Source organism: Nycticebus coucang, chromosome X (genome assembly GCF_027406575.1).
Source record: "Nycticebus coucang isolate mNycCou1 chromosome X, mNycCou1.pri, whole genome shotgun sequence".
Lineage (NCBI taxonomy): Eukaryota > Metazoa > Chordata > Mammalia > Primates > Lorisidae > Nycticebus > Nycticebus coucang.
Genome location: NC_069804.1, coordinates 54,165,812 through 54,189,082, shown reverse-complemented (window position 1 = coordinate 54,189,082; position 23,271 = coordinate 54,165,812). Strand labels below are relative to the sequence as shown.

General features: G+C 41.9%; 1 protein-coding gene across 1 annotated transcript; it reads left to right on the top strand.

Annotated features, from left to right (window-relative positions):
- The first annotated feature begins 13,760 nt into the window (after positions 1–13,760).
- Positions 13,761–14,929, top strand: LOC128577443 (malectin-like). Its single transcript, XM_053579670.1, has one exon. It carries the CDS (start codon positions 14,162–14,164, stop codon positions 14,789–14,791), a length of 630 nt encoding a protein of 209 aa, XP_053435645.1. The 5' UTR covers positions 13,761–14,161; the 3' UTR covers positions 14,792–14,929.
- Positions 14,930–23,271: the final 8,342 nt, after the last annotated feature.

The window sequence follows — 23,271 nt, the reverse complement described above, 5'->3', positions numbered from 1 at the left end:
TGAACTGAGTAACGACAGGAATCTGCATACTCATACAAAAACATGGAAGTTAAATAACCTTATGCTGAATGATAGCTGGTCAGAGATGAGATTAAGAAAGAAATCGCCAATTTTTTGGAACAAAACAACAATGAAGACACGAAGTATCAGAACCTCTGGGACACTGCAAAGGCAGTTCTAAGAGGGAAATTTATAGCACTGCAAGCCTTCCTCAAGAGAACGGAAAGAGAGGAAGTTAACAACTTAATGGGACATCTCAAGCAACTGGAAAAGGAAGAACATTCCAACCCCAAACCCAGTAGAAGAAAAGAAATAACCAAAATCAGAGCAGAATTAAATGAAATTGAAAACAAAAGAATAATACAACAGATCAATAAATCAAAAAGCTGGTTATTTGAAAAGGTCAATAAAATAGATAAACCTTTGGCTAACCTAATCAGGAAAAAGAGTAAAATCTCTAATCTCATCAATCAGAAACAACAAAGATGAAATAACAGCAGACTCCTCAGAAATCAAAAAATCCTTTATGAATATTACAAGAAACTTTATTCTCAGAAATATGAAAATCTGAAGGAAATTGACCAATACTTGGAAGCACGTCACCTTCCAAGACTTAGCCAGAATCAAGTGGAAATGTTGAACAGGCCCATATCAAGTTCGGAAATAGCATCAACCATACAAAACCTCCCTAAAAAGAAAAGCCCAGGACCAGATGGTTTCACGTCTGAATTCTACCAAACCTTTAAAGAGGAATTAGTACCTATATTACTCAACCTGTTCCAAAAGGTAGAAAAAGAAGGAAGACTACCCAACACATTCTAAGAAGCAAACATCACCCTGATCCCCAAACTAGGAAAAGACCCAACAAGAAAAGAAAATTATAGACCGATATCACTAATGAATATAGATGCAAAAATGTTCAACAAGATCCTAACAGAATCCAGCAACACATCAAACAAATTATACATCATGACCAAGTCGGTTTTATCCCAGGATCTCAAGGCTGGTTCAATGTAAGTAAATCTATAAATGTAATCCAGCACATAAACAAATTAAAAAACAAAGACCATATGATTCTCTCAATCGATGCAGAAAAAGCTTTTGATAATATCCAACATCCCTTCATGATCAGAACACTTAAGAAAATCGGTATAGAAGGGACATTTCTTAAACTAATAGAGGCCATCTACAGCAAACCCACAGCCAATATCATATTGAATGGAGTTAAATTGGAATCATTTCCACTCAGATCAGGAAGCAGACAAGGCTGCCCATTGTCTCCATTGCTTTTTAACATTGTAATGGAAGTTTTAGCCACTGCAATTAGGGAAGAAAAGGCGATCAAGGGTATCCATATAGGGTCAGAAGAGATCAAACTTTCACCCTTCGCAGATGATATGATAGTATATCTGGAAAACACTCGGGACTCTACTACAAAGCTTTTAGAAGTGATCAAGGAATACAGCAGCGTCTCAGGTTACAAAATCAACATTCATAAATCGGTAGCCTTTATATATACCAACAACAGTCAAGTTGAAAAAACAGTTAAGGACTCTATCCCATTCACAGTAGTGCCATAGAAGATTAAATATTTGGGAATTTATCTAACAAAGGACGTGAAAGATCTCTATAAAGAGAACTATGAAACTCTAAGAAAAGAAATAGCTGAAAATATTAACAAATGGAAAAACATACCATGCTCATGGCTGGGAAGAATCAATATTGTTAAAATGTCTATACTACCCAAAGCAATATGTAATTTCAATGCAATCCCTATTAAAGCTCCGCCGTCATACTTTAAAGATCTTGAAAAGACAATACTTCGTTTTATATGGAATCAGAAAAAACCTCGAATAGCCAAGATATTACTCAGAAATAAAACAAAGCAGGAAGAATTACGTTACCAGACCTCAGACTATACTACAAATCAATAGTGATCAAAACAGCATGGTATTGGTACAAAAACAGAGAAGTAGATGTCTGGAACAGAATAGAGAACCAAGAGATGAATCCAGCTAATTACCGTTATGTAATCTTTGATAAGCCAATTAAAAACATTCACTGGGGAAAAGATTCCCTATTTAACAAATGGTGCTGGGTGAACTGGATGGCAACCTGTAAAAGACTGACAGTGGACCCACACCTTTCACCATTAACTAAGATAGACTCTCACTGGATTAAAGATTTAAACTTAAGACATGAAACTATAAAAATACTAGAGAAGAGTGCAGGGAAAACCCTTGAAGAAATCTGTCTGGGCGAATATTTTATGAGGAGGACCCCCCGGGCAATTGAAGCAGCTTCAAAAATATACTACTGGGACTTGATCAAAGTAAAAAGCTTCTCCACAGCCAAGAACACAGTAAGTAAAGCAAGCAAACAGCCCTTAGAATGGGAGAAGATATTTGCAGGTTATGTCTCTGACAAAGTTTTAATAACCAGAATCCACAGAGAACTCAATTGCATTATCAAGAATATAACAAGGGATCCCATCGCAGGCTGGGCAAGGGATTTGAAGAGAAACTTCTCTGAAGAAGACAGGCGCGCGGCCTTCAGACATATGAAAAAATGCTCATCATCTTTAATCATCAGAGAAATGCAAATCAAAACTACTTTGAGATACCATCTAACTCCAGTGAGACTAGCCTATATCACAAAATCCCAAGACCAGAGATGTTGACGCGGATGTGGAGAAAAGGGAACACTTTTGCACTGCTGGTGGGAATGCAAATTAATACATTCCTTTTGGATAGAGATATGGAGAATACTTAGAGATCTAAAAATAGATCTGCCATTCAATCCTGTAATCCCTCTACTGGGCATATACCCAGAAGACCAAAAAGCGCATCATAACAAAGATATTTGTACCAGAATGTTTATTGCAGCCCAATTCATAATTGCTAAGTCATGGAAGAAGCCCAAGTGCCCATCAATCCACGAATGGATTAATTAATTGTGGTACATGTACACCATGGAATATTATGCAGCCTTAAAGAAATATGGAGACTTTACCTCTTTCATGTTTACATGGATGGAGCTGGAACATATTCTTCTTAGTAAAGTATCTCAAGAATGGAAGAAAAAGTACCCAATGTACTCAGCCCTACTATGAAACTAATTTAGGGTTTTCACATGAAAGCTATAACCCAGTTACAACCTAAGAATAGGGGGAAGGGGGAAAGGGAGGGGAGGGAGGGGGGGAGGTGTTTAGAGGGAAGGGGATTGGTGGGATTACACCAGGGGTGCATCTTACAAGGGTATATGTGAAACTTGGTAAATGGTCTGTAAAGCTAGTGAATGATGCCCCATGATCGTATCAATGTACAAAGCTATGATTTAATAAAAAAAATAATAATTCTGATTAGAATTATGTTAAACATGGTACATGTGAAACTTACTAAATGTAGAATATAAATGTCTTAACACAATAACTAAGAAAATGCCATGAAGGCTATGTTAAACAGTGTGATGAAAATATGTCAAATGGTATATAAAACCAGTGTATGGTGCCCCATGATTGCATTAATGTACACAGCTATGATTTAATAAAAAAAAAGAATTATGTTAAACCTCAAAAATAAAAGAGAGAGAAATGGTGATGTTGTCTGTTCTCTGTATCAGCATCTCTCTTTTGCAGATGACTTTGAGTCAAACTCTCTAGGGAACTTGAAATGGAACATAACTGAAACTTGAGTTCATCATCCTCCCCTTCCCCATTTCTGCCCACAGTGCCAACAATTTCTGAGTCACCCAATTTCCTTCCCTTTCCCTGTCCCAATCTTCCCTTGCATCCAGTCAGTGGCCAGGTCCTACTAACTCTGCCCTGCATCCTTGATGTCCATGCCATCCTCACACCTGTGGCTTCTCCCCTTCTCCCCCAACAGTGCCATACTCAAATGTTGCCTCAGGCTCCTGGCCCTTCCACCTCCCACCAACAATGCGAGACCTCTGAGGGGGCCTATTAGTCCCTTCCCTCAAGTGCTTATTAACCTTTAATGACTTCAAAGGCCTGTTGTGTAGAACTCAACCCAAATTCAACCTAGTAATCAAAAGACCATCCTACTCACCCTCAGGCACTGCAAGTCTCTTAGAGTGCATCACACATATCAGGTGCTCTAGTGACCTTAGCAACATTGGTCTCGATTAATGTTCCCCTGCAGAAGTAATCAAAAGGGAGGGAAACCAACATTTGCTGAGCACCTACTACACTCCAGGCAATGAGTGTAATCTTGGAATTACACTTGTAAACTTGGAATCTATTATATGTTTTATTTTATTTCACAATAAGCCTTGTTCAAAACAAAGATCCTATGACAGTGAGTTTCCCAAGTGCACCTTTTTCTGAATGAAGCATGTGCTCTCCACAATCATCTGCAATTCTCTAATTCCCTTATATAATTACGTATGCCAGATAGGCTCACCATGCAGCATGTTTTACAATACTCTGTGCCACTAGCACTGCAACATTATGACACTAAACAAAATATGGAAGCACTTAAAAAAATTTCAAGAGGAATGCACCAGGGAAAATACACCCACCAGATTAGACACCCCAGATTCATATTTTATTTTTGAATTTTATTTATTTATTTATTTTAATTAATTTATTTTTATTGTTAAATCATAGCTGTGTACATTGGTGCAATCAAGGGGTACAATGTGCTGGTTTCATATACAATCTGAAACATTCTCATCAAACTGTTCATCATAGCCTTCATGGCATTTTCTTAGTTACTGTATGTAGGCATCTGTATTCTGCATTTAGTAAGTTTTGCCTGTACCCATTCTAAGATGCACTGTAGGTGAGGCCCCACCCATTACCCTCCCTCCACCATAACCTCCCACCTCCCTTGCTCTTCCTTGGCCCTTTCCCCATAGTCTTGTGCTATAGTTGGGTTATAGCCTTCATGTGAAAGCTATAATTTAGCTTCATAGTAGAGCTGAGTACATTGGATACTTTTTCTTCCATTCCCGAGATACTTGGCTAAGAAGAATATGTTCCAGCTCCATCCATGTATACATGAAGGAGGTAAAGTCTCCATCTTTCTTTAAGGCTGCATAATATTCCATGGTATACATGTACCACAATTTGCTAGTCCATTTGTGGGTCGATGGGCACTTGGGCTTCTTCCATGACTTAGCAATTATGAATTGGGCTGCAATAAACATTCTGGTACAGATGTCTTTGTTATATTGTGATGTTTGGTCTTCTGGGTATAAACCTAGTAAAGGAATTATAGGATTGAATGGCAGGTCTATTTTTAGGTCTCTAAGTATTCTCCAAACATCCTTCCAGAAGGAACGTATTAGTGTGCATTCCCACCAGCAGTGTAGAAGTGTGCCCTTTTCTCCACATCCACGCCAACATCTCTGGTTTTGGGATTTTGTTATGTGGGCTACTCTTACTGGGGTTAGATGATATCTCAAAGTAGTTTTGATTTGCATTTCTCTGATGAATAAGGATGATGAGCTTTTTTTCAAGTGTTTGTGCCTTTTGATAGAAATGTAAAGTTACTGCATAATCTTTCCAAGCTTTAAGATCCGGGCCCTTTGATGTAAGGGCATTGTAATGCAACTTAGTGACTATAGGGTGTTGCCTTCCAAAAAGAATTTCACAGGGAATTTTTTCCTAAAAGGTAGGGTGAGTTTCACACCCTGTACAGGGCAAAGGGGAGGAGCAACACCCAGTCACCACCAGTCTCCATGATTAATTTAGTCAGGGTCTGTTTTAGGGTGCAGTTCATCCACTCTACCTGCCCTGAATTTTGGGGTCAATAGGCACAATGCAATTTCCAATTAGTCCCCAAGGCTTCCTCTAGACTCTGCACTACCTGAAAAGTTTGTAGATCGTGCATCTGTCTTCTTTAGAAAAGTTTATTTTCAAGTCCCTTGCCCATCCTGAGATGGCGTCACATGTTCTTTTCTTGCTAATACATTTGAGTTCTCTGTGGATTCTGGTTATTAGACCTTTATTGCAGGTATAACCTGAAAATATTTTCTCCCATTGTGAGGGCTATCTGCTTGCTTTACTTACTATGTTCTTGGCTGTGCAGAAGCTTTTTAGTTTGATCAGGTCCCAGTAGTGTATTTTTGATACTGCTTCAATGGCCTGGGGAGTCCTCCTCATAAAATGTTCACCCAGGCCGATTCCTTCAAGAGTTTTCCCTGCACTTTCTTTAAGTATTTTTATAGTTTCATGTCTTTAGTTTAAATCTTTTATCCAATGCGAGTCCATCTTATTTAATGGTGAAAGGTGTGGGTCCAGTTTCAATCTTCTGCAGGTTGCCAGCCAGTTTACCCAGCACCATTTGTTAAATAGGGAATCTTTTCTCCACTGAATGTTTTTCATTGGTTTGTCAAAGATCAAATAACGGTAAGTAGCTGGATTCATCTCTTGGTTCTCTATTCTGTTCCAGACATCTACTTCTCTGCTTTTATGCCAGTACCATGCTGTTCTGATCACTATTGATTTATAGTACAGTCTCAGGTCTGGTAGCATGATTCCTCCTGCTTTGTTTTTATTGCAAAGTAATGTTTTGGATATTCGAGGTTTTTTATGATTCCATATAACATGAAGTATTATTTTTTCAAGATCTTTAAAATATGATAATGGAGCTTTAATAGGAATTGCATTAAAATGATATATTGCTTTCGGTAGTATGGACATTTTAACCATGTTGATTCTTCCCGGCCATGAGCATGGTATGTTTTTCCATCTGTTAACATCTTCAGCTATTTCTTTTCTTGAAGTTTCATAGTTCTCTTTGTAGAGATCTTTCACATCCTTTGTTAGGTATACTCCCAAATATTTCATCTTTTTTGGGACTACTGTGAAAGGAATAGAGTCCTTGACTGTTTTTTCAGCTTGGTTATTGTTGGTATATATAAAGGCTACAGATTTATGGGTGTTGATTTTGTAGCCTGCGACATTGCTGTATTCCTTGATCACTTCTAAAAATTTTGTAGTAGAATCCCTAGTGTTTTCCACATATACGATCATATCATCTGCGAAGAGTGAAAGTTCTATCTCTTCTGACCCTATGTGGATACCCTTGATCGCCTTTTCTTCCCTAATTGCAATGGCTAAAACTTCCATTACAATGTTAAAGAGCAATGGAGACAATGGGCAACCTTGCCTGGTTCCTGATCAAAGTGGAAATGATTTCAATTTAACTCCATTCAGCACGATATTGGCTGTGAAGGGCAGCGCCTGTGGCTCAGTCAGTAAGGTGCTGGCCCCATATACCGAGGGTGGCGGGTCCAAACCCAGCCCCGGCTGAACTGCAAACCAAAAAATAGCTGGGCGTTGTGGCGGGCGCCTCTAGTCCCAGCTACTCGGGAGGCTGAGGCAAGAGAATCGCTTCAGCTCAGGAGTTGGAGGTTGCTGTGAGCTGTGTGATGCCATGGCACTCTATCGAGGGCGATAAAGTGTGACTTTGCCTGTACAAAAAAAATAATAATAAACAAACAAACAAACAAACGATATTGGCTGTGGGTTTGCTGTAGATGGCCTCTATTAGTTTAAGAAATGTCCCTTCTATACCAATTTTCTTAAGTGTTCTGATCAGGAAGGGATGCTGGATATTATTAAAAGCTTTTTCTGCATCAATTGAAAGAATCATATGGTCCTTATTTTTTAGTTTGTTTATGTGTTGAATTACATTTATAGATTTACATATATTGAACCAGCCTTGAGACCCTAGGATAAATCCGACTTGGTCATGGTGTATAATTTTTTTGATGTGTTGTTGGATTCTGTTTGTTAGGATCTTATTGAGTATTTTTGCATCAATATTCATTAGTGATATTGGTCTATAATTTTCTTTTCTTGTGTGGTCTTTCCCTGGTTTGGGGATCAAGGTGATGTTTGCTTCGTAGAATTTGTTGGGTAATATTCCTTCTTTTTCTATATTTTGGAAGAGGTTTAGTAATATAGGTACTAGTTCTTCTTTAAAGGTTTGGTAGAATTCTGACATAAAGCCATCTGGTCCTGGGCTTTTCTTTTTAGGGAGATTTTGTATAGTTGATGCTATTTCAGAACTTGATATAGGCCTGTTCAACATTTCCACTTCATTCTGGCTAAGTCTTGGTAGGTGGCATGCTTCCAGGTATTGGTTGATTTCTTTCAGATTTTCAAATTTCTGAGAGTAGAGTTTCTTGTAGTATTCGTTAAGGATTTTTTGAATTTCTGAGGGGTCTGTTGTTATTTCATCATTACCATGTCTGATTGATGAAATTAGAGATTTTACTCTTTTTTTCCTGGTTAGGTTGGCCAAAGGTTTATCTACTTTATTGACCTTTTCAAAAAAGCCAACTTTTGGATTTATTGATCTGTTGTATAATTCTTTTGTTTTCAATTTCAGTTAATTCTGCTCTGATTTTGGTTATTTCTTTTCTTCTGCTGGGTTTGCAGTTGGAGTGTTCTTCCTTCTCCAGTTGCTTGAGATGTCCCATTAAGTTCTTCACTTCCCCTCTTTCTGTTTTCTTGAGGAAGGCTTGCAGTGCTATAAATTTCCCTCTTAGGACTGCCTTTGCAATATCCCAGAGGTTCTGATAATTTGTGTGTTCATTGTTCTTTTGTTCCAAAAATTTGGTGATTTCCTTCTTAATCTCCTCTATAACCCATGTATCCTTCAGCATAAGGTTGTTTAGCTTCCATGTTTTTGTATAGGTATGCAGGTTCCTGTTGTTATTGAGTTCAACTTTTATTCCACGATGGTCTGAGAAGATGCAGGGAATAATTTCTATTTTTTAAAATTTGCTGAGGTTAGATTTGTGGGTTAGGATGTGGTCAATTTTGGAGTATGTTCCGTGGGCTGATGAGAAGAATGTGTATTCAGTTTTGTTGGGATGAAATGTTCTGTAGATGTCTGTTAAGTCCAGATGTTGAATGGTTGAGTTTAAATCTAAAATTTCATTGCTTAGGTTCTTTTTGGAGGATCTATCCAGCACTGCTAAAGGGCTGTTGAAATCTCCAACTAGTATGGAAGTGGAGGAGATCGAGTTTCTCATGTCTCTTAAAGTTTCTCTTATAAATTGAGGTGCATTCTGGTTGGGTGCATAAATATTAATAATAGAGATCTCATCATATTGAGTATTACCTTTAACAAATATGAAGGGTCCATCCTTATCCTTAATTATTTTGGTTGGTTTAAAGCCTATTGAGTCTGCGAACAGGATTTCAATGCCTGCTTTTTTCTAGTTTCCATTTGCATGGAATATAGATGAGCATCCCTTCACCTTTAGTCTATATTTGTCTTTTAATGTAAGATGTGATTCTTGTATGCAGCAGATATCTGGCTTGAGTTTTTGTATCCAGTCAGCCAACCTGTGCCTCTTTAGAGGACAGTTTTAAACATTCACATTAATTGAGAATATTGATAAGCCTTTCGAGAGTCCGGTGGACATTTTTAATCCTTTTGCGACTGTGGAAGTTGAAATGTGATCAAAATTTTCTGGGTGGGCTTACTTTTGTGGTGGAGGATTACGCTGGTCTTTATGGAGGATAGGTCTGAGAATATCCTGGAGAGCTGGTTTAGTTATGGCAAATTTCTTCAACATGTGAATGTCATTGAAGTATTTAATTTCTCCGTCATAAATGAAACTCAGTTTAGCTGGGTATATGATCCTGGGTTGATAGTTACTTTGTTTTAGGAGATTAAAAGTCGATGACCATTCTCTTCTAGCTTGAAAGGTTTCAGCAGAGAGATCTGCAGTTATTCTAATATTCTTCTTCTTGTAGGTAATGTTTTTTTTTTTTTTGTCTGGCAGCTTTCAGAATTTTCTCCTTCATATTAACTTTAGGGAAATTGATTATGATGTGTCTGGGAGATGTCTTATTCGCTTTGAGTCATGCTAGAGTTCTGAAACTGTCTGCTATCTGAATTTCAGAATCTTTTGGCATTTCTGGAAAGTTCTCCTTCATAATCTCATGGAGAAGAGACTCTGTGCCTTGTGAAGCCTCTTCATCGCTTTCGGGGATCCCTATAAGATGAATATTGGTTTTCTTCGAATTGTCCCAGAGCTGTCTGAGAGAGTGAACTCTTTTTGCCCTCCATCTCTCTTCCTCTTTGAGAGTTTGGGAGCATTTGGAAACTTGTCTTCAATGTCAGAAATCCTTTCTTCTGCTTGTTCCATTCTGTTATTGAGGGATTCTACTGTGTTTCTCAGATCTTTGAGGGATGCAACTTCTTGTCTCAATGTGTCAAAATCTTTGTTCATTTGGTCTTTGATTTTGTTGAATTCTTGAGATATCTTTTGGGGTTACTGCTTGGAGTTCTTATTCAATCTTATTTTCTATCCAGATTCTGAATTCGATTTCTGACATCTCGCTATTTGTTTGTGCATGGTATCTTGTGCTGTGTCTGCCCCATTGATCCTTGGGGGAGTTGATCTAATCTGACTATTGCCAGAGTTTTTCTGTTGATTTCACCTCATGATTGTTTTTCACCATTGCCTCTGGCCATCCTCAGAGTTGGGGAGTTGTCTCTCCAAGATTAGACCCAAGAAGGATCACTCTATTGTTGCTGGATCTTTGTAGGGAGTGACCCTGTGTAGTTCCTCTGGGGCTGCTCCAGCTAGGGAGTTGCGGTTGTGGAATCAGCTCAGGCGTGTGATACACCCGGATCCAGAAACAGGGTGGGAGGTGGTGCACACAGTTCTGGGAGTGCCTGGTGCCCAGTGACTTTGGCACAGAGAGCCCAAGGCTCCAGCAGTCTCTGGTCAGGAGAAGGGCTCTGCGCAGAGGCAGGGAGGGCTCCAGAGGGCACATGGCTACCATTATCCCTGTCCAGACAAGCGTACCAGTGTGGAGGCAGGGAGGACACAGGAGGGAGGATGCAGGGTTGTGCGGCTCCCGCAGTTCCTGGTCAGGGCATGTGGAGGTCTGGTGGGTGCGGGTCGGGGGTCATGGCGCAGTTCTTATGGAGGTTCGGGCGGCACCAAGGCCAGGAGTTTGAGGTTGCTATGGGCTGTGATGCCATGGCACTCTACCCAGGGCAACAGCCCGAGGCTCCAGTGTGCCAAAGCTGCCTCACTGTGCCCCTAAGGGTTAAGGCTGTATGGCAGCTCAGTCCCCACCTTTAGGCTGCTCAGTCACTAAGTTACTAGGTCACACCTGATGCTTGCTTTGGGACCCTGAGGGTGGAGCTTGCTGGAGCAGTTCTCTCCCAATGGCTCCCTGTGTCCCAGCTCAGGGGCTCAGTCTGGAGCCCCAGACAATGTCCAAAGTTCTCTGCACTCCTGCTCAAGCTCTCCCCAAGGCAGTTCAACTGAGTGACAAGTCCAAAAACACTGAAACAGTTCACAGGTAAGGCCCTTCCGGTTTGGAAGGAAGTATGGTGAAACCTCAAAGCATTCAAGCTAGACCTCCCATTTGATCCTGCAAGCCCATTACTAGGCATCTACCCAGAAGGAAAAAAATCCTTTTCTCATAAGGACACTTGTACTAGACTGTTTATTGCAGCTCAATTTACAATTGCCAAAATGTGGAAACAGCCTAAATGCCCACCAACCCAGGAATGGATTAACAAGCTGTGGTATATGTACACCATGGAATACTATTCAGCCATTAAAAAAAGTGGAGACTTTACATCCTTTGTATTAACCTGGATGGAAGTTGAAGACATTATTCTTAGTAAAGCATCACAAGAATGGAGAAGCATGAATCCTATGTACTCAATTTTGATATGAGGACAATTAATGACAATTAATGACAATTAAGGTTATGGGGGGAAGGAAAAGCAGAAAGAGGGACAGAAGGAGGGGGTGGGGCCTTGGTGTGTGTCACACTTTATGGGGGCAAGACATGATTGAAAGAGGGACTTTACCTAACAATTGCAATCGGTGTAACCTGGCTTATTGTACCCTCAATGAATCCCTAACAACAACAACAAAAAGAATGGGAAAGCAACCATCACCTGTACTAGCTATAAAATTTTTCTTGTTTTGTATTCCCTCTTGTGTTACTGTTTATAAGATCTGTGAGCTATAACTTTTGGGTGTTTTTACACTGGTGGATACCTATTGTGCTGTTCCATGTATAAGTTACTTTTGAGAATTTCCTCTAGGGAAGGTTTTGTAGTGACAAATTCCCTTAGTGTTTTCCTGACTGAAATTTTTTTCTTTTTTTTATTGTTGGGGATTCATTGAGGGTACAATAAGCCAGGTTACACTGATTGCAATTCTTAGGTAAAGTCCCGCTTGCAATCATGTCTTGCCCCCATAAAATGTGACACACATCAAGGCCCCACCCCCTCCCTCCATCCCTCTTTCTGCTTTTCCTCCCCCCACCATAACCTTAATTGTCATTAATTGTCCTCATATCAAAATTAAGTACATAGGATTCATGCTTCTCCATTCTTGTGATGCTTTACTAAGAATAATGTCTTCCACTTCCATCCAGGTTAATACGAAGGATGTAAAGTCTCCATTTTTTTTAATAGCTGAATAGTATTCCATGGTGTACATATACCACAGTTTGTTAATCCATTCCTGGGTTGGTGGGCATTTAGGCTGTTCCCACATTTTGGTGATTGTAAATTGAACTGCAATAAACAGTCTAGTACAAGTGTCCTTATGATAAAAGGATTTTTTTCCTTCTGGGTAGATGCCCAGTAATGGGATTGCAGGATCAAATGGGAGGTCTAGCTTGAGTGCTTTGAGGTTTCTCCATACTTCCTTCCAGAAAGGTTGTACTAGTTTGCAGTCCCACCAGCAGTGTAAAACTGTTCCCTTCTCTTCACATCCATGCCAGCATCTGCAGTTTTGAGATTTTGTGATGTGGGCCATTCTCGCCGGGGTTAGATGGTATCTCAGGGTGGTTTTGATTTGCATTTCTCTAATATATAGAGATGATGAACATTTTTTCATGTGTTTGTTAGTCATTCGTCTGTCATCTTTGGAGAAGTTTCTATTCATGTCTCTTGCCCATTGATATATGGGATTGTTGGCTTTTTTCATGTGGATTAATTTGAGTTCTCTATAGATCCTAGTTATCAAGCTTTTGTCTGATTGAAAATATGCAAATATCCTTTCCCATTGTGTAGATTGTCTCTTTGCTTTGGTTATTGTCTCCTTAGCTGTACAGAAGCTTTTCAGTTTAATGAAGTCCCATTTGTTTATTTTTGTTGTTGTTGTAATTGCCATGGCAGTCTTCTTCATGAAGTCTTTCCCCAGCCAATATCTTCCAGTGTTTTTCCTATGCTTTCTTTGAGGATTTTTATTGTTTCCTGCCTTAAATTTAAGTCCTTCATTCATCTTGAATCAATTTTTTGAGTGGGGAAAGGTGTGGGTCCAGTTTTTGTCTTTTACATGTGAATAAAAGAAAAAAAAGAAAGAAAGAAAAGAAAAAAGAGAAAGGAGAGGGGGTAGGTAAAAGGGAGTAGAGGCACAGAAAGAGGGAGATAGAGCAATATAAGTGTACAGTAGGGTACTTTGACACAACCTTAAAAAAAACCCAACCTCTGGGTATACCGAGTTGGGTGGTTCCCTTGAGGTCAGAAGCTCTTTGCTAGCCTGATCAGACACAGTACCTCCCCTCCACCAAGTAGAGAGGAAAGACAAAAATGCTATATATCATACCAAAACAAGTAAACAAAACATTTATGGGACAAAATTGGGGGGAAAACAAATAATAGGGGTAGAATCACTAGCAAAAATGAAGTTGTAATTATTGAAAAAGACAACAATGGAGGGTCCGGCCGGCGGCTGGGCTACGGGGGTAGGTTGTTCCTGAGGTGGGAGGTGGCAGCTCACGTGGCTGAAGAGGAGGCCTGAGAGCGACATGTCCTCGGCAGCTGAAGCAGAGCGGCCCGTGGCGCTGTGTTTCTGAGTGTGGGGCGGCCTGGCGGTCGGCCGAGGACTGGGGTCAGCGGGGGCTGCCCCAGCGGTGGTGGCCGCCATGCTGGGGGGCCGGGTGGTTAAGGGAGCCGCTGTGGCCCTCTTGCGGCGGCGGTGGCGGCTGCTGCTGCTGCCGCCGCCGCCGGCGCTCAGGGGGCCGGGGCTCGGTGTGGCTGGTGCGGCTGGTGCGGCTGGGGCTGGGCTGCCTGAGAGCGTCATTTGGGCCGTCAACGCAGGCGGCGAGGCGCATGTGGACGTGCACGGGATCCACTTCTGCAAGGACCCCTTGGAAGGCCGGGTGGGCTGAGCCTCAGACTATGGCATGAAATTGCCAATCCTGCATTCTAACCCTGAAGACCAGATCCTATATCAAACTGAGCGGTACAATGAGGAGACCTTTGGCTATGAAGTGCCCATCAAGGAGGAGGGGGACTACGTGCTGGTGTTGAAATTTGCCGAGGTCTACTTTGCACAGTCCCAGCAGAAGGTATTTGATGTTCGATTGAATGGCCATGTCGTGGTGAAGGACTTGGATATCTTTGATCGTGTTGGGCACAGCACAGCTCATGATGAAATCATCTCTATGAGCATCAGAAAGGGGAAGCTGAGTGTCCAGGGGGAGGTGTCAACTTTCACAGGGAAACTCTACATCGAGTTCGTCAAGGGGTATTATGACAATCCCAAAGTCTGTGCACTCTACATCATGGCTGGGACAGTGGATGATGTGCCAAAGCTTCAGCCTCATCCAGGATTGGAGAAGAAAGAAAAGGAGGAAGAAGAAGAAGATTATGATGAAGGGTCTAATCTCAAAAAACAAACCAATAAGAACCGGGTGCAGTCAGGCCCCCGCACACCTAACCCCTATGCCTCGGACAACAGCAGCCTCATGTTTCCCATCTTAGTGGCCTTTGGAGTCTTCATTCCAACCCTCTTCTGCCTCTGCCGGTTGTGAGAACAAATGACCATCCTGAACAGGGTGGAGGGGTGTGGGAAAGAAACCAAACATGTTGGTTTCTGTGTTTTTCACAATGATTAATGAAAAAACAAAAAACAAACAAACAAAAAAACCACACACACACACAAATTAAAGAGATAAAAAGGGGCAGAGTGAATAGAGAACAGCCCTCATGCACCACCTGGTCCCAGACCTGCTTAATTAAGTCCTAGTCTTCTCTTTGTGGCTGACCCTCAGCCATTTGTTTCCTCTTGAGGGTACTTAGGGTACACTGGATTCTTCTTGTTCAAGGATCCTCATTTGTATACCTGGTGAAAAGGACTCTGAACTCAGAGCAGTCACAGTTCCTTTTTTTAGATTGGGAATTAAAAGCAGGGAAATATCATCTTATTACCTGAAAAGACCAGTACTTCAAGTTGAATATGTTGTGAACTTATGCCCAGATAAGTTTTTCTGTGTCCTGAGATTGAGAGTGTGTGTGTCAAGATATATAATTTGTATGGTAAAGACAAAAGGAAAAAGAAGAGGGATTTTTTAAAAAGAAAGAAAAGTAAAGGTTTCCTTACTTAGAAGCCTTTTGGGATTAATCCAATGATGGTTTCACCTTAAGTGTTTGAACTTTGTCATTGCTTATCTCCCTGACATGTGCCAGTAGAGGACTGTCTGGTACCCAAGACAATTAGTTTATGTCGAGTCCTTAAATTGCCTCTGACTTGTTATCACAACAAATCATTTGATTTCAGTGCCTGTTTGGGACTTGATTTCTTCTGAAATTTTTTCTTAATTTGGCTCATTTGAAATCTCTTCTCCCTGTCAACCATCTCACTAAGTTATTGCCAAAAAGGAAAGGAGATGAGGATTTGGGTTTCTCTCTGCTTGAATGTCTTTTCCTTTACCACCTCACCTTCTTGGTATCTCCCTCCCTGGATCTCTGAGCCAACACCCAAGAGGACCTGACCCAGAAGTTCTTTACTGGCCTCTTTGTAGGATCTTGCTGCCAGGGGGCAAGGATGCTTTCCAGACTACAGCAACAGAACACTTGACCTTAAAAGCCTCTTCTGATCTTTGGATTAGAAAAGGCTTATGTTAGGATAGCTTAAGAGCAACCTCAGATACTTGAGCCCTACTAAGTGACTGACCACTGTTTAGATTATCTACTATCTGACCTTCAATTATTTCCATGTCCTTCTGTTCATCCAGTTTTGATTTATGCCTTGAACTGCCCCCATATAGAATGATGCTACATGGGTCCAGTGATGCTTCTTATTGATGTTAATAGTATGTACCTTGCTATGCCCCTGTCCTTTTCATTCCCTATCCAGGCAGCAGTCAGGTTCTTGGTGTGATGAGACTGAAAGATTTCTAGTCAGCCATAGTCCTTGCAGCTCTGAAGCTAAACTTTAGCATCTAAGTGTCTGTCTTTAATTGCTTGGAAAATTTTCTGTAAGAAATTGTTCCCTCCCTTTTTGGTTACCGTTATCCATTTCCTATTTAAGGCAACAATGAGGGAGGACACAGTCAAGCTAAAAGGACTTTTGTGGATGACAGACAGCAAGATTAGCTTCACCGTGGGCTGGAGTATAGAATCTCAGGCCAGGGCCATCTTTCTACAATGTGTTTAATTTTGAGTTTGCCTTAAGAGCTTCATATATTTGAACTGCTCTTTACGTGACAAAGTCAGTAGCTTTTTAGCTCATGTTCTGGGTTTTAGCTCTTAATGATGACTCCAGGCCAGCATTTAGTCATTTGAGAATTATAGCCCTTTATTTTTGCTGTGACTTGGGTCTTAGTGGTAGGGTATTGAGTCAGGCAGCTGGATGGTTGTGGCCCAAGGCTACAATCAGAGGAACACTTCTTGGAGTGCTTCACAAAGCTCCCTTGCTTCTAAAAGATGAGGTACTGTATGTAGCTTTGGTCTTGGGGACCACCTGCCTGGGGCAGGGGATATCCTGACTAACTGGGCTTCTGGCAGTGGCTTTGGTTCTTATTCTATCACAATTCCCCAAAGCCATGGGCCACTGCTAATAATTAGACAAGACAAAGAAGGAGGACTTGCTGCCTCCATTTTGCCTTGTTTGTTAGTTTGCCTGGGTGTCTCTGAGGAGGGAGGGGTCTGGCCTCCACCTCAACCCATCCCTTCAGTGACTCAGAGTCTCTGAAGGAAACTCTGACCCCTGGGGCCATTTCCTAATGGTACTGTAAGCCAAGCAGTTTTGCTTCTGCCTCTGTTTCCAAGCCCTGAGTTCAGGGATAGGGATGGGCGCTTTCCTCTCTGGTTGTGTCCAAAAGGAAGGAACATCTTTCTATGACTAACAAAAACTAAAGGGGGAAGTGAGGAAGCAGGAGGTGGGGGCTGGGGTAGATTCCCCTGGAGCCAAGCCCACCCAGCTAACAAGAGCTGCCTAGGGCTGGACAGCTGGCTCAGGATGCTGAACTTGAAAGCTTTTTGTTTTTCTCCCCTCCAACATACAGGTACATGAAGTTTAGGTTAAAGGGGTGGGATGGGGCACTCTTTATTATTATTAATTTTTTTTGGTATTTTATATGTCAAGAATTATTTTGTTTTTCTTTTTTTTTTCTTTTGCACTGTTTTTTCCCCTTAAAAAATTTTGAGCTAGTGCTGAGACTGAGAGGCTATAACCATAGGGAGTTGAACTGGGCTTGGGAGGTGATGAGGGTTGCCAGTTAGTTGGTGTGGGTAAGAGAGGCCTGGGTTGTTCTGTTGAATCTATGCTCTGTCTCAGGTTTTTATTTCCCACTCAGCCCAGCTGGCCAAAGACAAGAGCAGACAGTCTGTGTGAAACTTACTTTGCCAGAAGTGTGGCCTCGGTTGAGTTTCTGGAAGGGCCTTGCAAAGATGTTTACTGGAGATGGGTTGAGAGTCTGCAGTCTAGCTCTGGGTCAGGGGCAGCTAGTCTCTAATCAGACTTTATTGGGTCTCACTAGTGCTTATTAAAATAGTGCCAAGAAACTGTGGGATTCATGTTTCCTAAACCTGATCCATTTTTCTAAAAAAAAAAAATCTCTATTAATGTGAGGCTGCTTAGTGAATAGCCTGAGTTCTGGTGATCTGAAAAATAGTTATCTTCAAGTGTCAGTGATGTTAGACTCCCAAGAGGACTAGCCCCTACCTGCAGGGCCACCTGCTGGCTTGAGTATTGATCATCATGTTCTCTTGCTCCCACTGCCTAATAGTTGCTGGCATCATAGTAGAGGTCACTTAGGCTTTGATGAGATGAGGTGAAGTTTGAGTTAAGTTTACCTCCCTCTTTCTGTGCCTGGGAAACTGGTGTAGTTTTAGAATTATGATTTGACTTTTTTATTTTTTGGGAAAAGCTTCTGTTTTAAGGAATTTTTCTTCCTTCTTATCCTGCCTCTAGCCTCTCCTGAAATGGCCTGGCGATGGCTTCTAGAATCTCAGTTGAGAACTTCAGAAAACAGCAGCAGTATTTTCCTTTACCTAGTGTTAACATCCCTTTCTCTAGGAATGAGCTCACCTTGGAAAACCCAGGGAGAGAATCATCAGGTTGTCTACTCTCCCTGGGGATTAGAAAAGGACCCATCCCGGTCAGCACAGTGCCTTTTCCTCTCCTGCTCTGAGCCAGGGTGGACATGCCCTCTAAATTAGGTCTGGGAAGAGGTCCTACAGTCCTTCCCATGGGGCTACTTTCCCATTCCTTCTTCCCCCTCCCCTTTGCTGGTCTACTCTGACATAATTCTTCAAGTGTCTTTTTGCCTTGAGGAGCCTTAATGGCATTGAGTGGCAACATGTAATATTGTCCTCCATGCATCTCCAAAAGAACCTAGGAGAGCAAGTGAGCTTTCTAAACAAAGTGAGAGACTAATAGATGCTCCTGGTTGTTTTTTTTTGTTGTTGTTGTTTTTTGTTTTTTGTTTGTTTTAAAGGCCTGGTAGGGAGGTATGTTTGGGCCTCCTGCTGTGGCCTGTGAGGAAAGAGGCTGGGGCAAAGCTGTGATCGTGCATAACTGAAGCATAACTAGAAGCACCCAGGATCTGTTCAGAGATCTCAGAAGAAACCAGATTCTCTTCTATGGAAAGATATAATTAGGGATCAAAGAGCTCTACGAAATTTGCAAAGAAGCCTTAATGTTCAAGCTTCAAAGAGATCAGAGCAATTTTTCCCTTTTAGTCCAAGAGCTAAGACTCTGTGTTTAGACCTATCCTGAGGCAAGAGGGCTGGATTTCCTCATTTTGTTGTAAGACTAGATTGGCACCAATGAGTCAGCTGTCAGTGAGGGCAGGCTGCTTCTTTGCATATGTGTGCCTTGCTGCCTATCTGGTGTGTCCTTCTCGGCTGCCTTTTGTCTAGCCTGCTTTGGGTTGCCAGATCATCTTGATAAGAGCAGGTGATTTGGGGACTGACTGGGTTGGCAGGAAAAGAGCAGGATGGATCTCTTGGGTTCTCCCAGGAATATAAAACAAGGAGCCAGGGTTTGCTGGCAGCTGGAGAGATAGTAGTGCCTGTTTAAGTTGGCAGAGAGGGCTTTGGCATCTCTCACATCCAGACAGTCTTATAAGATGGGGGCACACAGCCCTGGAAAAAGCAGAACTCCATTCTCACCTCTATTTTCAGCTTCAGTGCTTTATTTCAGTATGAGGAAAAACAACAACAAACTGAAGTGCGCTTTCCGTCCTTTCAAAGGACAACTGTTGGGAAAGGAGAGCCAGGTTGCTAGGTGGGAGGAGAGAATTAGCAGGGAGAATCATTCTTGACTCCTCTCTTCCCGGGTATGTCAAGATCCAGGGAATGAAAAGTATTTTGACCCTGGATTAGTTCCTCCTTGAATTGAAGGAATATTACCCTTTCCTTCCATGAAGTTTTCTTAGGCTAGGACCAGCTGCCCATTCTGAGCTCAGGGTAGCCTCTTCAATTATTGGCATAATCTGATTTGTCAGGAAACTAACCTTACCCCTCCATATTGGGTCTAGCTGCTCTATTTTTTACTGAGTACTGGAGAAAAAAATGTCAATTCTTAGTAACCCTTGCAGGTCTTACTTTAGTTTCTCGTCCTTTCTTTGCAGAGGCCACACCAACTATTTGTGGCCACACCAACATGCATTTACAGTGGCAAAATGAAATGTAATCGTGGGGCTTTGAACCTGGCTGGCCGGGGAAGCTATAGGGGTGGATAGAGCTGGCTTTTCTTCTGAGCTGTCTCCATCTGTCCCTTTCCCTTCCATGCCCCACCCTACTCCCACCAAAAAGTAAAAAATCAGGATGTTTTTCACTGTCCATTGCTTTGTGTTTTAATAAACAATTTACAGTGACAAAAAAAAAAAAGAAAAAGACAACAATGGGAAATTGTATTTAAACTAGAAAAATGGAGAATGAAAAGAAAGAAAAAAACAAAAAGAAAAATCTATAGGGAAAAGGTTGAAATTAAAACAACAACAACAAGAAGAAAAGAACAAAAAACAAAACAAAAAATCAAAATAAAAAACAAAGCAGTATATATATCTTGTTGAATATTATCTGGGCAATAGGTGATCTTCTGGGGTATGAGATGTTAGTCACAATGGTGATACGACTGGAGGCCTCTGCTGATTTCTCAAATTCCGCAGGGTGGAGACCCTAAATCTTGCTTCAGTCTTCTTAAAAGGCACTTTAAATTTCTAAACTTGGCTAAGCAGAAGCTTTCCCAGGAAAGCGCTTGTCTCTGGGATCACTGCTGAAGTGGCTATCCACTTACACAGTGTGCCAAAACTGGTCTTACTCTGCCCCTGAGGGTTAAGGCTGTAAGGCAGCTCAGTCCCTGCCTTTAGGCTGCTCAGTCACTAGATACTAGCTCCCGCCCTATCCTTGCTCTGTGACCCTGAGGGCAGAGCTTGCCAGAGCAGTTCTCTCACAATGGCTCTGTGTGGCCCACAGCCAAACACTATTGGCTCCGTCTGGCTCAGCAGCTCAGCCTGGGGCCCTAGACAATGCCCAAAGTTCTCTGCACTCCTGCCCAAGCTCTCACAAGGCAGTTCAACTGAGTGTCAAGTCCAAAAACACCAAAACAGGTCACAGGTAATACCTTTCCAGTTTGCAGTCTCACTGCTGCTGTACTTACAGCTGCCCGTGGGATTAGACTGCTCGAACACACACAACCATCTGCCAGTTTTCCACTGCTTTTGTCCTCCTCTTGGGGTCTAGAAGTCTCTCACTGACTCCCTGTGTCCTCAGAGGGATGATTATAGGCAGATCCCACCAGCCAGAGATGTGTGGAGTCTTATCTCCCCAGACTCACTGTGCCCAGTTGCAAGGAAGCTGTTACTCGGCCGCCATCTTGCTTGGATCCTATTTATTTATTTATTATTTATTTTGAGACCGAGCAGCAACCTCAAACTCCTAGGCTTAAATGATTCTCTTGCCTCAGCCTCCCAAGTAGCTGGAACTATAGGCACTCACCTCAACACCTGTCTAGTTTCTTTTCTATTTTTTAGTAGAAATGGGGTCTCTCTTGCTCAGGCTAATCTCAAACTGACTTTTGATCTCAGGTTATCTACCCGCCTTGGCCTTCCAGAGTACTAGGATTTATAGGCGTGAGTCACCACATCTGGCCTGGAATCTAGTTTTAATAATCCCCACATGGAAATTCTATAACTAAAAAATACAGTAACAAAGTAAGCGGTTAATAGATGGCTTTAGCAGCAGGTTGGAAACAGGTGAAGAGTAGATTCAAGCCAATAGAAAATATCATGACTGAATTACAGAGAGAGGAAAAAAGGAAAACAAAGAAAATAAATACACCCAAGGCACGTGGTGAAAAGGCCTAAACATATATATGGCTAACTGGAGTCACAAAGAGGAAGGACTTTGCTGCCAAGTGTTGGCAGGTAAGGATGTGAATAGCTGGAACTCTTCTGCCCTGCTAGAGGGAGTATCAGACAGTAGAGGCACTTTGGAATACATAGATACTTTTTAATAAAATAGACTACAGAAAATTATTTCTTGTGATTCTGGGAAGTCCAAGATGAAGACATTCAGTGTCTGGTGAGGCCCCACTTCCTGGTTGATAGATGGTGCCTTCGAGCTGTGTCCTCACATAGTCTCCCTCATAAAAAAACTCCCATGGGCAGATGCGTGGTGGCTCAGGCCTATAATCCTACTACTCTGGGAGGCCAAGGGGGTTGGTTTGCTTGAGGGTTGAATTCAAGACCAGCCTGAGCAAGAGTGAGACCCACTCACCATCTTTACAAAATATACAAAAATTAGCTGGGCATGGTGGTGCCTATAGTCCCAGCTACTCAGGAGGCTGAGGTGGGAGGATCACTTAAGCCTAGTGTTGGAGTGGAGTGGGAGGCTGCAGTGAGCTATGATGATGCCACCACACTCTAGCCCAGGTAACAGAGCAAGACCCTGTCTCACACCCACAAAAAAGAGCTCCCTTCAGTATTTCTTATAAGGACACTAATCAAATTCATGAAGATTCTGCCCTCATGACTTTAAGGCCCCACCTCCTAACACCATCATCTTGGGCATTATTATTTTGACACATGAATTTTGAGTGTGTGTGTGGGGGATGACAGACATTCATCCCATAGCAGATACAAAATGATAGGATCCTCCCCGCTTTCTGACAGCCTCCAACCCAGAGCAAAGCCCTGCTTCTTTAGCTCTCTCCCAAATCTCCTAACAGGGGCCCAGATCCCACTAGTCTTTTATAGCATCCTTTTAGGGAGATACCCCACAGGTGCATCTTCCCATGCCACAGTGAGGAATAAACCCAACTTGTTCAACCACAGGTATGTTCCTGCTGACCTTTGGCTGGAAGGCTTTGACACTGGTAATGTTCTGTTCCCTGAAATTGATGGTGGTTATGTGGATGGATGTCTTCATTTTGTGAAATCCATCATGCTATACACTTATGCCTTGTGCCCCTTTATATATGAGCACTGTAGTTTCACAAACACTTTACCTGACAAATATAACAGGATCAATAATACAACAGATGATCATGGCAAGTTACTTACTGTATTGAATAAAAGCCCTAATAATAAAATCATATAACAAATATTGAGCCACTGAGTATTCATATAACGAGGCATTTATGAACTCATATTGTGTATTTCCTGGGTGGTAGGGACACAGAAATGCACAATAGACATTTCCTATCCTTGAGAGACTTATAGTCTAGCAGTGTGGGCACCTAAATGCTGCAAAGTTGTAGAAAAGCTGTAAGTTTTAAAAGGTGCATTGTGTTCCTCAAGCTGATGTGGAAAAAGCATTTTCAGGTGGATAAATCCTGGAGGGACAGAGCACAGTGGCGGGTAATGATGGCTGGTTACTGCAAACATCTGGGAATGAGGAGCCTGGTGCATGGAGGGTGTAAGATCACAGGCCACCACCTGATGTGAGGCAGAACAGGAGCAAGGGTGAAGTTTTCCATGCCCCATTTGTCAGCAGGAGAGCTGCTGGCATTGGGTGGGCCAGTTCTGTGTCTTGCAGGTCTATCACACACATCGCAGGATGT